Below are 16569 nucleotides of genomic sequence, written 5' to 3'. Positions count from 1 at the left end.
AAAGAAAATTAAATTCTTCCATAAGAGAATAGAAAGACTTGTTGCTGAGCGGGAATTAATGTATTAATCCCCGATTACATTTCATTTCAGTAAATAAATAAGTCATACTTATTTCCAGAGGGGAAAAAAAAAAGATGGAAATGCAAATGAATATGCACATTGTCTGATGTCTGAACACAGCGTTCACTTCTGAGACCTTGAAAAACAGAGTTGTCACAAAGTGATTTCTACAAAGTTCCTCTGTAGACACTACTCCCATCATCCTTTGTTCAGTAGCATGTCAGTGGCCAATAATCCAGCAATCAATGTCGCTATTTCACCTAAACTCTCTAGTGGTAGCTGCTGCTCATGTATATTATGGGTCTAAGCATGGCCAGCTCCAGCTGGGATCACCACAGGGATCCTCTTGGAAAGAAGTCCACCCCCTCTTGTGCAGTCAGCTCTGCCAGCTAGGGGTGCCTGCAGGTGAGCCGTACTGCTCAGACAGCCGGCACCGCATTCCCAGCAGAGCTAGCTGGGCAATGTGCTCTATGGAAGGCAACTTACTGAGCACACAGTAGGTGCTCGAGTATACCAAGGCAATCGGGACCATTCCTGCTCTCAAAAATGTAATCTGCTGTTGGAAAGACTTGCTAATTGATGAAAAGCAAATCTAGAGAGCTGTAGATCCTCCCACCTACCTCCTGCATGCAGTCAGCAAATGGTGTGCAAATCTTACCCAACTTCTATCCACTGACTAAATAGATATGGTGGGTTTTAGATCATCATTCTTGCCGTAGTGGGACAGGAAGGTTCATGATGTGAAAGAGCAATACTGTGTCAACAGTTCAACCAGCCTATCTGAAAAGGATACGGAGGAGCACACCCGTTGTATAATAAAGAATTTGACCAGCATTTGTCCCCACTTCCTGGGACATACTTTAAATAGTTGGAATTTCCCAAGTTGGTGGAGATATCTTTGTTATTCACTAGGCCCTTGATCCATACATGCATTACACTAAAAAGATGACTGGCCACTCCAAAAATCATGTGATTAGAGGGTTGGGGCTTTCAGTCAGGCAGTATCAGTGGACCTCCTCCAGGAAGGGGAGGAGGGTTAGAGATTGAATAATCATCCTGGCCAATAAGTAAGTCATCAGGTCTGTGTAATAAAATGTCAATAAAAACTCTGGACGCCAAAGCTTGGTGGGGATTCTTAGCCGGTGAACACATCAACGCGCCCACAGGGAGACACATCCTGACTCCACAGGGCAAGGGCAAGAGAACTCCATGTCCAGGACCCTCTCTCACTTCACCCTATTATGTGTATGCTCATTTGGCTGGCCCAGGTTTGTATCCTTTAGGATAAAACAATCATCTTAAGTATAGCACTTTTCTGAGCTCTTTGCGTCATTCTAGCTAATTCGCTAATTGTGGGAACTCCCCAAATTTGTAGCCAGTTGGTCAGAAGTGTGGGTAGCCTTGGGACTCCTGAACTTGCAGCTGGCATCTCTCTTGTTGAAGACCGCACCCTGAACTTGTGGAGCTGACACTAATTCCGGGTGGTTTGTGTCAGAGTTGCACTGCATCATTGCAACACCCATTCTCAATTCCTTAAACAGAGGCCAGAAATAATACCTTGAAGAAGTCAAGCTCTTGCAGCTGACCTGGCCTCCCCAACTCCCACAGGCTGTGAACTTCTATGGTCCACTCTCAGCGGGAAACTGCCTCCAATGGGTAGACAAATACAGCCACAGTACAAGGTAGGCCTGCTGATAAGTGATATAACTGAGAGTCCAGTGATGGACTGAGAGATTCAGGATGGCTTCACAAGGACTGTCACAGCTGTGTACCTTAAAGATGAAAGTAACTTTAAAAGAGGGGAGGACAGGAAGGCATAAAAACAGCAAGAGTAAAGGGTCAGATCATGTGTCGAGTTTCATAACAATGGAAACTGTACCTTTTATTAACTCCTTGCTGTGTGCCTGAAACTGTGCTAAACTTATTATTTGGATACTCCAATGAATCCTTCATCCTAGTCTATTATTATACCCATTTTACAGATGAGGACACTGAGACTTAGCTGAAGAAACTTGATGAAGGCACCAGGCAAGCAGCCCAGTGTGACCAGAGAGGAGGAGGGGAGACAGGGGTGAGCAGAGGAAGGTAGATGATGAAGAACCCCTAGGTATCTCTGTCAGAAACCCAATCTTTTTTTTCTGTGGGCAATGGGGAACCATCAGAGGTGTTAGTACAAGGGAGTAAGGTCACCAGAGCCATGATTTCAAGAGGTAAGTATGACGGCAGAAAAAGCCTTCAAAAAGGGAAAGACTGGAACAGGGAGACCAGTTAGGGGACACTGATCAGATCAATGGCCAAGTATGGTAAGAGAGCCTGGGCAGGGGCAAGGACTGAGGGAATGAATACAGGGCCAGGATGAGGGCGAGGGAGGGGTGGAGGACAACAGAGATGCTTAAGGCTCCGGCACATGTATGGTGGGAAGAGTAGCCAGGAGAGGATAATACAGACATCCAAACATAACATCAAAAACACATCTGTTCATCCAATGTGTCTTTCTGCACTGACATGTGTGCTTACTACATTGGTCTTAATGCTCCTGCACGTTGCCTGAGTTGGTGGAGGTCACGTTCTTGATCAATTAATGGATAATGAAGTCACATTTAAAGACCAAATTCAATGCTGGTGGGCATCTGTCTAAGTCCACACCCCAAACCTCTGGCCCTCAGCTGAGCACAGCTATCCCATTTCCCCACGCTCTCTGTGGCTGACCTGCTCCTGTCTTTGATGGATAATGAGCATCAGGGGATCTAATCAAGGATTTTTGTCGAAATGGCTTCTTAGACTGCTGAGCTGAAGCACAAGTATAGCAGACCACCAGTCTGCCTATCGATCTGACGCTATTCAAAAATACACACGTCGAACTAGTTTTCTTCTAGCTCCTCCTAGGATTCAATGGGAATGAGTCAACAGAGTGTGAAAAAATAAACAAAAGTTGAACACAAAGCAACTCCCTCAAGGACGTGGCAAGGAAAAATGCACAGATGACTACAGATAAAATTAATAATATGTTTCCAGTACTGGAACAATCCTCGCTGTTCAAACCCGGGCCTTCTCACAAGTTCCTGTTTTCTGGTTCTGTCCATGCCCCATACCTCAGTTCGACAAGAAAGGCTGCACAATGTTTTATTCACTAGTAGTTCAGAATCAGTAATAATGCTTTTACTAAGCCTGTGAAATGTTCTGGGTACTCCGCTCATAAATATTACTCTAGACCCCACTTCTCACACTGCTACAAGCCTAGGGCTTTTAGTAACACTGAGTATAGAACAGAAACAGAAAGGAAAAGAAATTCAACTTTCTGTTCCTCTAAAAGAGGAGTTTGGAGGGGCCTCAGGCTCTGGAGAAGGAGGGTGTCCTGTGGAGGGATGTCTGCTTCTCTCTCACTCCTGACATCCCCAGGAACCACTCTTCCTTTGTAAAGCACTCCTCTGAAAACGTTTAAAGAAGACATACCAAAATGCACCTTTCCACAGGCAGCTGACACATAATCAATATTCCCTTAAGCACACACATCTATATCTTGCATTAACCTTGCATTTCACCGTGATTTAGGAGATATTTGCTGTGCTTCATCTCCAAATCTTTTCTCATCTGACATCATTCCATAATAAATACATCATCATAAAGAGACTACACACTGAAGGCGCCTTTCACAAACACTTTTTTTTTTTTTTTTTAGGATTTATTTATATCAGAGAGAGAGTAGGGTGGGGAGGGGCAGAGGGAGAGGGAGAGAGAATCTTAAGCAGACAGTCCCAAGGAGCCCAACCTGGGGCTCAACCTCACAACCCTGAGATCACAACCTGAGGAGAAACCAAGAGGTTGGACGCTTAACTGACTAAGCCACCCAGGAACCCCTTTCTTAAACATTTTTAAATGTAACAGAACTCAGTATGTAATGCGTAAATACAGTCTTCTACAATGATTTCAAAAGATAATAAAATTCATGAGATACCATCAATGGTTCAATAAGGTAACTGAGAAGCTGATCACTTTGTATATACACTGGAATCTTTTTGTTTGGTTCAAATAAAATGTCTCCACCCATCACTTTCAATCGTCCAATTTTAACAAAAATGCAAACAACAACAACAACAACAACCCTATCATCCTCCCACGTCAGGTCTGTGTCAAGGAGCAAGAAGTTGAATTTTTTTCTATGTAGTATGTAACTAAAAAGTCAGGTAAGGCATATTATAATTGATGCTACCTAGAACTCCTGCAAACCACAATATCCTTCCATAGAAATTGTTACTTTTAACAATGTGACACTTCCCCCCTCTCCTTAAGGGGGAAATAGGAGACCATTCTCAATTTATAATTAAGGGAAGGGACTCCATTTGCATACCTAATAGGTGTCATTTGATGTGCTAAGGCTTACAAATTATTCCCCCCCCCTATTTAATTTCTATAGAGTTCCTATTAGGTAGAAATTATTATCTTATTTCCCAGATCATAATTAAACCCAGAAGAAAATAAATGAACATCAAGAAGGAATCTTTTAGGGGCACCTTGGTGGCTCAGTGGGTTAAGCATCTGCCTTTGGCTCAGGTCATGATCCCAGGGTCGGGGATGGAGTCCCACATCCACTGGGCTCCTTGCTCAGCAGGGAGCCTGCTTCTCCCTCTGCCTGCTGCTCCCTCTGCCTGTGTTCTCTCTGTGTCAAATAAATAAATAAAATCTTTTTAAAAAAAATAAAGAATCTTTTAGAACAATACCAAGTTTTGAAACTGAGCCTGTAAGCAGTGAAGGGAAATCCTACCATGCTCATTATGGCTTGGCAATGGCGAGCCTCGGCAGGGAGACTTCAGCCCTTGGTACTCAGACTCTGTGAAACCTGACCACCACACCACCATTCGGGTTCCTCAGAGCCTACTCTCAAGCCAGCTTCTCACATTGCCCCCCTCTGCCTGCCTGCTCGAGAGAAAGTAGGCTGGGCTGCAGCCCTCTCTAGGGAGGCAGGCAGGACTACACCGAGGCAGCATGACCTTCACACTCACTGATGCAGCTAATCTTTATTGAGTGCAAAGTGCCAGGCTCTAGGGATGCAGAGGGAGCAAGACAGATGCCCTCAGAGTCACCCCAAGCTAGAAGAAGGTACAGACAGATAAGCCCACGGTTCCTTCATCAGATGGTGATGGTGGCTCTGATGGCCAAGCTGATTCCTGATAGCGGTGAGGTATGGGAGAGGGTGTGGTTGGCACCCAGAGTGGGAAAGCCATGGCTATCTGAATTCATGAACTCTGTGCACACAGGGTAGTCCTCATCGGCAACTTTCAGTGCTCTCCGATGTGGGGGGGGCATTAAGAATATGGAACTAAACTAGTATTTCTCAAATTTTTTTGACCACCACTTCCAGGAAAAATATTTGTTTATGTCATGATCCAATACACTCTGTCCACACACAACTGGGAAAAAATGTTTACCAAAACAATACATATTTCCCTAGTCAGATGCACTCTGATATGCTTCACCTCTCTCTCTCTCTCTCTCTCTCTCTCTCTCTCTAAGTTATGGATATAACTCTCTAATGGGTAGCAATCCGCAGTGTGAAAAACATTGGTATAAACCTTGTAATAGGCACAACTATTATGTCTTTTATATACTTCCTCTTCTCCCTCTACCCTCTTTTTCCTCCTCATTTCTCAAAAAAGTAAGGGTGGGGGGCGCCTGGGTGGCTCAGTCCATTGAGCATCTGCCTTTGGCTCAGATCATGATCTCAGGGTCCTGAGATCAAGCCCCACATTAGGCTTCCTGCTCAGCAGGGAGTCTGCTTTTTCTTCTGCCTCTGCCACTCATGCTCTCTCTCAAATAAATTTAAAAAAATTTTTTTAGAAAAGTACCACTGAGGAAATAAAAACTACTGTTTACTGCAGGTCTGCTACAGGCCAGAAACTGCTGGAACCTTGCCGTGCATGGTCTCCTTAGTCCCACACAGCCCTGTAAGGGTAAGCATTGCCATTCCCATTTTACAGATGAAGACACTGAAGCTAAGAGATCAAGGCACTTGCTCAGCAGAAAGATGATGGAGCCAGGATTCAAATCCAGTTCTGTCTTGCTTCAAAGCTCCAATTACACCAGAGCGCCTTTCATGAAAAGTTCTTAATTAAAGCTAACTTAATAGCAAGAATTTCATAAGTCCCCTTGAGACAACTCAAGCCCTTGGAGGGTCATAGAACCAAGTTTGAGAGGTCCAAACGGAGATAAGGGAAATACATGGTGGAAAAACTCTCAGGTTTAAAGTCAATCTCCTTCCGTGTCCTCAGAGCACCCCTTCGCAAAAGGCATTAGCCAGGACTGACCAGAAGAGAAATGGTAAGTGAGAGCTAGTGGCGCACTGGCCTAGATAATCACCCTCAAGACAGGCTGGCTGAGCGGCACTGGCCCTTCTGGGCGGCTCATAATGAGCAGCATCTAGCTCAGCATCTCCCCGGCTATAGATAGTCAATAAGTATTCACAAGACGAACGCTAACACAGGCAGAGCAAATGTAAACACGGCGCACAGCTCCTACTGTTTTATTTTTAACATCACCCAAAATCGTGTTAAGTGAAACTATTTGCTGAGAGGGAATCTTATTTGGAAAGATAGTTAAACATATTGAGCACAGATATTTGTGTTCTTTCAGCCCCATATTTAAAGATACATTTGACACAGACACAAGGTATATCAAATGTGGGCAGACGGGACAAATTCTCAGCCCCCAAGAGATTTCTGCACAAGTGATGACTTAGGGGAAATTATTGCCAAGGTCCTGCTTAAAATTACTGCATCGGGGTATCCGTGGGTGGCTCAGCGGTTTAGCGCCGCCTTGGGCCCAGGGCGTGATCCTGGAGACCCGGGATCGAGTCCCACATCAGGCTCCCTGCATGGAGCCTGCTTCTCCCTCTGCCTGTGTCTCTGCTTCTCTCCCTCTCTGTGTGTCTCTCATGAATAAATAAAGGAAATCTTCAAAAAAAAAAAAAACTACTGCATCATTAACTGGGCCCTCCCCTGACCTAAAAATAACTAGGCCTTTGGTGCCAGTACATTAACTGGACAGTCATTGACATTGCTATTTCTAAGCTATAATATACCTCAGAAAATATGAAGAAATGACATGTTCTTTACAAACACGTAATAAATGCAATTTTGACTTTCACGCATGATAAGTTAAATAATTTATTTGTCAAATGGCCTTGGGGTTTATATTCTTTGGGTGGCTTGTTGGGTAGTTTAACTTGGCATATAAATTCACATACAAATACGAGGTATGTTTGTTGTCTAATCATCTAGTGTTATTTTCTCAACATCTCTTAGCAAAAAAAAAAAAAAAAAAAAAATATTGCCTAGTCCCCTTTTCTTTGCAAGTTCTATGATGAAAAAAATCCTGAATGTGCTAAGGAATCCACGGCCTGCTTATGAAACATAAAGGCTATGAAAACATGGCATGTATTCAAGTACGCTGGTTTGTTTTTAAATATTTTAACAGTGTGCACTATCACATTAGGAGCTAAATGTGTGTTATGCCCATCTTACATCTAGTGTGTAATACACTTTGATCATTCTATCAAAAGATCAAAATTTAAATATTATGCAAATTATATTTTATACGTGTTCTCCTTTGCATGAAATCAAATAGAAAACTTGTTTCTTCTCTAAACACATGAGAATATAAACAAGCAACATATTTAAAGCGAAGAAAATACTCACTACTTCATCCCATTAAAAAAAATGCCCCCAGGTATCAATTAAAATAAAAAGCTTTTATGTTTTCTTAAAATAAACTTAAACGCCTGTTTATCCTTTCAAATTTTTAAACATATTCTTAATATTTATTTTAACGGTTCTTTTTAATTATTTTTTTTCGTAAGAAATGCTATGTAATTCTTCTTCATGGAAACTCTGACAAATTATGTAAATCAACAGAAATGAAATTAAATATTGAATAACTCCAATAATCAAAAAAAGTTGTTTTCACAACTAAATGTAAAGCATGAACCTTAACTGGATCCTGGGTTAAAAAGAAAAAAGCAGGGATCCCTGGGTGGCGCAACGGCTTGGCGCTTGCCTTTGGCCCAGGGCGCGATCCTGGAGACCTGGGATCGAATCCCACGTCGGGCTCCCGGGGCATGGAGCTTGCTTCTCCCTCTGCCTATGTCTCTGCCTCTCTCTCTCTCTCTCTCTCTCTCCTTCTGTGTGACTATCATAAATAAATTTTAAAAATTAAAAAAAAAGAAAGAAAGAAAAAAGCAGCTATAAAAGACATTCTTAGGACAATGGGGGAAATGTGAAAATAGACAGGATTTTCAATATTTTGAAATTTTGGTTAACTTTCCTACGCGTGACAATGGGTTTATGACTCGTTAAGAAAATATCCTTATTCTTAGTACAAGGATGATGCACTTGTTTTCAGGGATGAAATATCCACATATGAAACTAACTCTATGCATGAAACTGACGAATGGTCTGACAATAATAAATATATTTGTGTATTAGAACTAAATAGAAATATGAAGCCAATGTGGCAAAATGTTAGTAACAGTGGGATTTCCGTGGAAGATATACAGAGGTCAATTGTATCATTCTTTCAACCACTTTGTGTATATGAAAATTTTCACAATATCAAGTTGCAAGGCGGAAGAATAGTTACTTTCATTTAAACTGTGGACATACACTGACTCCTGAGCCAAACTGGGTACAGATAAAATATTGTTCTACATGGACACAAAATGTTTCATTTTCGCCTAACAGTATGCTTCAGAGAATCAATTTTCCACCACTGACCCAGAGAAATTATGGCAACCTTTCTGGCCAAGACCACAGGGAGCAACTGAAAGACACACACCACCTGGATTAGAGCGGAGGCTTCAGAATCCCCAAAGGGTAATCCATGCTGCCCAGCGAGTTTACATCGCAACCTGTGCCCTTGGAAAAATAAGGGTTGAGAATAGAGGCTTTCCAGCCTGGAACCTTCACAGCAGACAGAACCTGCAACTTTGCCAGGCTCTGTTTCTGGAGACAGCATATCAAGCTGTGACATGAACTTAAAGCTAAATTAAACAAATTGACACCATCAATTCGAATCATTCACCCACTAAAGCTAGATTTCTGTCTTTTCCCGGTTGCCCTGCTCAATAAAGTGAACCACCAGGTTTCATACGAAGCAAGAAATCTGAGAGGGTGTCCCCAAAATTCCCCTTAAACCTAATATCAAAGTACTTGAATTCTACAAGAAAGTTTAGAGAGAAAATCTGTTAAGCATTTGATTTAGACATACCCAAAGTATTTAAAATAAGACTCGGGCCTACGAAATAACACAGCAGGATGTTTCCCATCTACAATTAGAGGCTTTTAGTTTTGGGGTCCAAACTCAACAGTTCTGGGCACTAGTTCACTCTTAAGTCAGGGTGCAAGCCAGCCAGCCATGACTTGCTGAAAAATCTGATATTCTTTTTTAATTGGGCTGAACTGAAACAGTAAGCACTGAATTTTCAAGTGGCCCCAACCAACCGAACACTCTCTCCTTCGGTTGTACCTCTTTTTTTCTGTCCTTTTATTTTTGTCATTTCTTTTCACCCTAATTCAAATCTTTTTCCTATCTATATATGTATACATGTGCATGTATGTGTGTATATAAACACGTACATATATTTAGATATCTATATGTATCATGTCATATTAAACCTAACTGTTCTCTCCTCAATTTCTTTCTCTCCTATCTTTCCTCTTCTCCTCCCGATTCATTCCTCCAGGCCTACAAGGGCCACCCAAAGGCATTATTACCACCAGGTTAAACTCCAAGAGGAGAATCTTGATGTGGCCCAGAAAGCCTGATGGAATCAGAGACTACGGGCTGGAGTAGTTATGGGAAAATGGTTCACTTTCCTTTAAATTAAAGAGCAATTATCTCGTTTACGGGTTGTAGGAGACTTTTTCCCATCTAGGTACTGCTGACTGCCTTTGATGGCTAGCCAGTCTCTCATGACACAGAAGCAGGAGACCATGACACTGAAATCTCATTTTTGCTTCATGTTATACTGATAAAAGGCATGGTATAGGAGGGGTGAAAAACACTGATGAGTTCAGGCCATATCTATGAACTCCACTTATTCAAGAAAGTCTTGAATTCTGTTCAGTGCCCCATTTGCTGATTTCTTGCAAAGTTCCTAGTCTACCTATAAGCACTAAGCTAGAACCAACAGATATACAAAGAGATTTAAAAAAAAAAAAAAAAAGTTCTTCACCAGAGAGGTATGAGCACACCACTTTTGTTTGCCAAAAATTTACTATCTGTGAAAACACAGTCCCATGAGTGAAGTGTCAGTTAACCACAGGCCCTCCATCTCCAGAAGACCTGAACAAATCCACTTCAAAAACTCTAGAGAGGATGAGTCTCTGGCAATATTCCAGCCAAGAGGCTAGGGATCCCCTGCCACCTCCATGACCAATAGGCCTGGCCCCTACAGGGGAACCAGTAGAAGGTAGGTCAACAGTCAGGGCCAAGAGCACGTAGCTGAAAACACTCTGGGGTGGAAGGATGCTCAAGAAGTGGAGAGGCACATGCCCCAGGGCAGCAAGGTAGAGATTTGGAGCCAATGTTTACCCATCTCCAGATTCCAGGAATGATCTGAGCCCCTTCCTGAGTCTGTAAAGATTAAACGAGTCAGGATGCATAAAGTGCTTACTTAGAACAGGGCCTGGCACATGGTAAGCACCGTATAAACGCTAGCTAATTGCTAGTAGTATAGTCTAAAAGCAGGCCTAGAGAAAAGCCTGCCAAAAAAAGGTTACCTTCTTTAATCCCCACCAACAGACCTACTACTAACCAACCAGAAATACCTATCTCTCAAGCCTTCAGTTTCCCGTGAAAGCTCTAGGATCTCTGGAGTGGTCTCGGCTAAGATTAAGCGAGACTCCTTTCCCTAGCAACTAGGTTCAGATATAAAATTGCAATATGGCAACATCATATGATTAAAATGGAAAGCTGACATGTACTTCAGAGCCCACACTTTCTCAATGTGTAGTTCTGCAGCTTCTAACAAACGTTCCCAGCTCCGCAACACTGTGAACGTCAAAAACGAACCCGGGCGAAGACATCCACAAATTACCCTACACGTTGAGAAAGACGTAAATGCAATGACCCTTCAACAAAGTACATGGCCCCAGAGTCTGTGGCATAAACAAGTCGTTGGCCACGGCCACACCTGCACGACTCCGTGAGTCAGTTCTTCAGAACAGGCAGATCCACTCACTTTCATGTTCTGCTGCGAAGCCACACCTGGCATTCTGTGTTGACAATACTTACGCATTACAATAGGGCTTCTTTTCATAGCCTTTGTAGTTGTTCATGTTGAGAGCCATCTTACAGACCTCACAATGGAAACATCCTTTATGCCAATACTGGAAAAAAAAAAAATTTAAAAGTTTAGTACAATGCCAGTGCTTTCCAGGGTGGGTACAGAAAGGAGTTTATTTTTGGTGCACCGCGGTCACCACCCTTATTTGAAAAACACTACAACGCAATGATTGTAGGTAACAGTGGATGTGTTTGCCTACTTTCACTTAAGTAAATAAGGCAGGCAGCTATTAAAACTGAGTTTTAAATGAATCCCCTCCACCAGTACAGACTCAGACGGCAGAGCTGCACGGCTCCATCCCTTCCGCACTTCAGGGAGCGGCTAGAATGGAATCCTGAACTGGCTGATGGAGACATGGAACCTGTGTCGCGGCTTCACGAGGAAGACGAATCCAGGGCAAAGCGCCTGCACACGGTGTCTGTAGCATCTCAATAAACACGCGGCCACCGAAGTCGGGCAACCCGAAGGCGCAGGAGGAGGGGGGCCCCGTCAGTACCCGTGGCCCGCACCCTCCTTCCCAGTCCAGCTTCTACTAAATTGTGGGAAAGGAGGGCTCAGCCCGGGACGACCGGCGCGACGCCGGGGCGCTCTCCGAGGCGTCCGTATGCCACGCGCGGATCTCCGGGTGGCCCGGCTGGTTCCAAGGGTCGCTCTCCCGGAGGGTGAGGCCGTGCCCGCCCGGGGAGCGCAGGAGCGGGGCTGCGGGGGGCCGGCCCACAGCACTTCCTCCGGAATTCCCCGGCCGGGTGCACGAGCCCCCGTGGATCCCGCCGGCCGCGGAGCCGGCTCCCGGCGGGGATTATTCTCAGCAATGCCGCAGCGGCCGCCCCGCCACATCCTAATTATTATCTGCCTCCCCGCCTCGCCGCGGTGGCGGGAGGCGCTGGGGCGCGGGGTGGGGGGTGCGGGCGGATGCTTGGGGCTGGGCTGGGGCGCGGCGCGGCGGGGCGCGGCGGGGGGAACGGGTGGATCCAGCCGGGGCGCCTCGGACCCGGGGCCGCGCTCCGCAGCAGCTCCGCCGAGGCCGCCGCCGCCCGCAGCCCGCCGCCCGCAGCCCGACCCAGCCCCGCGGCTCCCACCACCAGCCCCGCCGAGCGTGCCGTCCCGATCCTCCTGCGGGCCTTTACCTTGGCGTGGCCTCCCGCGTGCCCCGACCCACGCTCGCACGGAGCCCCACTCCTCTCCTCTCCTCTCCTCGCGCCCCAGATGCCCAAAGTTGCCGGAGCAGGTGCAGCCCGGCGGCCGGAGGGAGGGTCGGGGCTGGCCCGGCGCCCCCCGCTCACCTTATCCAGGCAGTTGACTTTCTCGGTGGGATACACGACTTTCCCGCAGCGGGCGCACTGGGGGTTCATGGTGGCGGTTCCCAGGGGCGGCGGCTGTGCGGCGGCGGCTGGGGGCTCCGAGGAGCCGCTGTGACATCCCCCGGCGAGCCCCGCAGCGCCTCTGGGCGGGCGGCAGGGAGCGCGCGGCGGGCGCCGGGGCCGGGAGTGGGCGCCGGACCCCAGCGAGCCGGGCGCGGAGGGGGCGGGGGCGGGGGCGGGGGCGGCGGGGCCTGGCGCCGGCGGGGGGCGGCCGCGCTCGCGGGCCCGGGCTGGGCTGCGGCTCGGCTCGGGCTCGGGCTCGGGCTGGGGCTCGGGCTCGGGCTCCGCGCCGCTGGCTCTGCGTCGCTCGCACTCCAGGTACCGGTGACTCACAGGCACTGGCTCCCGCCCCTCGCGCTCGCTCGCTCCCCCGCCTCGCCTCGCCGCCGCCGCCGCCGCCGCCGCCGCCGCCGCCGCGCAGGCCAAACCCACCGGCGCGCCCGGACCCGAGTGGCAGGGGACGAGCACGACGGGCACCGGGCGGGGGGAGGCGGGGGCGACCCGGCGAGCGACGCAGACCGCCGCGGGCTGCAGCCGGGAGGCCTGGGAGCCGGCCTGCGCGGCAGCCGCAGCCGGGGGCGGCCAGGTGGGCGGCGGGGGGCGCCCGGGCCCGCGCGCCCCCCGCCCTGCCCCGCCGCGCCCCGCCGCGCCCCGCCCTGCCCCGCCGCCCCCCGCGGGCAGCCCGCACCCCGCCGCGCGCAGGGCCGCCGCCCGGGCTGAGCCTGTCCCGGCCGCGCGCAGCCACGCGCTGGGGCCCGGGAGCCGCGACCCGCGGAGGGACCCCGGGGCTCAGGTCCCCGCGGGCCACGCGCTGTGTCGCGCCGCCGGCGGGGGCGACCTCGGGGGACAGCGGGGCCCGCGCGCCCGCCTGAGGTCAGACCCTACTGTCTCCCCGGCTCCCGGCCCCTGCACTTTTCCCATCTGCTCCTGGGGAACGGGTGCTCGTTTTAGGGCCTGTCAAGCCTTTCTGGCTTAATAAACGATCGTCATCCATATTACTGTGTGTGTGCACTGTGTATCTTGACAATCAAACACCACCGAATCTACGAAAAGTTCTTCACTTGCGTGAAGGGAGGCAATGACAAACTCGTGGTCCTAACCAGCAGGTGCAGAAAAATCAAGCTCAAGGTTGAGGGTAGGATGAAACCGAATGGAGCAGGGATCAGGTTTGAGGTCTAAGAAGATCTCAGGTTATTGGGCTCGCTTCATAGAAGGTAGCAAACCGGAGCTACACCGTCTGAGGTCATAGCCCAAGCCTGCCATTTACTAGTCCTGTGACTTTGGGCCAGTACTTAGCATCTCTACGCCTCAGTTTTCTAATCTACAAAATGGGGATAACTTGGCGCTACAGAAACAGCGCCTACCCTCCCGTGAGCGTTAAATGAGTCAGCAGTTCTGAAGTGCTTCAATCTGCCTGCCTCTTGGTAAACACTACAGAAGTGTCAACTAGGATTATCATAGGTTGAGTATAACAAATAAGCAAACACATTCTCTCGCTAGCACACAGATTAAGACCCGGTAATGCCACATAGCAGCTACTGTGACAAATATTTCTGTCGTTTTTTTTTTTTTTTTTAAAGTCATAACCGTAGCTGTGCATGAAAAAAGAGAACTATTGATTTCTGAGCCTCTTCGGCAGTCTGCACTGATGAAATCTCATTTGTAATGATGCTGTGCTGTTTGACTTTTCAAGAGATAATTTCTTAAAAGAGATTCACCAATGCAAGAGTCTTTGAACTACCCATTGCCCTGCTCACAAATCCCCCTCAAAAGCAAATAAAACAGTAATTTGCTGTCAGAGAGGATAAGTTGTCATTTTAAAACACCTCAGAGCCTATTCGAGATGCCTGAGACCATGGATGAGCCTGGAGGATTCTATGCTAAGTGAAATAAGCCAGACAGAGAAAAGTTAAACACTGCACGGTATCACTTATATGTGGAATGAATGAATGAATGAATGACAAACTCATAAAAACGGTAAAAAAAAAAAAAAGTGGTTGCCAGGGGCTGGGCATTGGGGGGAAGGTAGGCAATAGGGAGAGGTGGATAAAAGAATACAAACTTTGAGCTATAAGATGATTAAGCTCTGAAGATCTAACATAACATGATGACTACAGTTGACAACACCATATTCTATAAATAAAATTTGCTAAGAGAGTAGAACTTAACTGTTCTTTTTATTTTTTAAAAGATTTTATTTAGTTTTGCATGAGAGACACACAGAGAGAGGCAGAGACACAGGCACAGGGAGAAGAAGGCAGGCTCCATGCAAGGAGTCCAACGTGGGACTCCATCCCGGGACTCTGGGATCATGCCCTGAGCCAAAGGTAGAGGCTCAACCACTGAACCACCCAGGTGCCCCTAAAAGAAGCTACTGAATCAAAATTGAAGGGTCAATGGGACAAGTATTGGAGGGAAGGCTGTTATTTCTTATCAAACACAAGGTAAATATGAGAGATGACATATGTGTTAACTTAGTAGGGGGAAAACCTTTCACAGATATATGTATATCAAATCATTACACTGTACACTTTAAATATCTTACAATTTTATTTGTCCATGATATGTCAGAAAAGCTGAGGGGAAAAGAAAGGACCATAGGTGGGATCCCTGGGTGGCTCAGTGGCTTAGCACCTGCCTTTAGTCCAGGTCATGATCCTGGAGTCCTGGGATCAAGTCCCACATCAGGCTTTCTGCATGGACCCTGCTTCTCTCTCTGCCTGTGTCTCTGCCTCTCTCTCTCTCTCTCTCTCTCTCTCTGTCTCTCATGAATAAATAAAATCTTTAAAAAAAAAAAAAGGACCATAGGATATTTATTCTTTAAAAGAAAGAAAGAGGGATCCCTGGGTGGCGCAGCGGTTTAGCGCCTGCCTTTGGACCAGGGCGCGATCCTGGAGACCCAGGATCGAATCCCACGTCAGGCTCCCGGCATGGAGCCTGCTTCTCCCTCTGCCTGTGTCTCTGCCTGTCTCTCTCTCTCTCTCTGTGTGTGACTATCATAAATTAAAAAATAATAATAATAATAATAAAAATAAAAGAAAGAAAGAAAGAAAGAAAAGAAATGCCCAAGAAAGGTATATAGATCATCTGAAAAGCATAAATTTTTTAGCATCTAGATTTTCATGACTATAAATCATAGAAATAAAATGTAAATAATCTGTATTTATATAAAATGTATATTTATAAAAAAATTAAAACCTTATTTTCTTTTTTAAATGGTATGCAAAAAATTCTGAGGAAGATTGATGGTAATCATGACATTTATAGCTGATTTATCAGCTCTTTTAACTATAAATTATTTAATTTCTTAGCCAACCAGCACCTATCACAATGTCTGACACATAGTAGGTACTTATTAAAACGTTTGTTGAAAGCACGAATAAAACAAATAAGTATATTAAAATTGGAATTAACTATGACGCTCTATTCTCTCAAAAGTAAACAATGAATGCTTAGAGTTGTATTTTCCTCTCACATCTGTTTCTCTTACTATTTTCATTTTCTGCATTAAGCCAGCTTCTAAGTTTCCCAGTGTCATTTTACTGATGTAAGAAGAATTTTAATACCATCTGTCTTAAAAGGACTTCTTTATTTCAAAATTCAAAGTACTATAAACAAGAAAATTGGCAGAAACCTGTCATCTGGCCCAGCCTTCCTCCTTCCAGCAGATGAATGATTTAATTATCCACTAGGGAGACCTTTTACCCCTTTCATGTCTTTTTCACTTGACTGGTCAAGAAATCGTTCCTTATGGTAACTATACCCCAATATCTCTACTTTAATTAAATCCTTTTCTGCTGGCTTGGACAT

At 46.3% G+C, this 16569-nt stretch overlaps 1 protein-coding gene across 2 annotated transcripts in view; it reads right to left on the bottom strand.

Moving 5' to 3' along the window:
• Positions 1-12862, bottom strand: part of NEBL (nebulette) — a 341680-nt gene extending 328818 nt beyond the window's left edge. Inside the window, exons 1-2 of one of the 2 annotated variants that reach the window (XM_072825449.1) lie at positions 12682-12862; positions 11347-11441 (exon numbers count right to left, since the gene is read on the bottom strand). In XM_072825449.1, coding sequence (XP_072681550.1) covers positions 11347-11441; positions 12682-12750 — 164 coding nt within the window. In that variant the 5' untranslated portion in view covers positions 12751-12862. The remainder of the gene's footprint in view (positions 1-11346; positions 11442-12681) is intronic. The other variant, XM_072825451.1, reaches the window with a different exon arrangement.
• Positions 12863-16569: the final 3707 nt, after the last annotated feature.

Source organism: Canis lupus, chromosome 5 (genome assembly GCF_048164855.1).
Source record: "Canis lupus baileyi chromosome 5, mCanLup2.hap1, whole genome shotgun sequence".
Lineage (NCBI taxonomy): Eukaryota > Metazoa > Chordata > Mammalia > Carnivora > Canidae > Canis > Canis lupus.
This window is presented reverse-complemented; position numbering and strand designations above follow the sequence as displayed.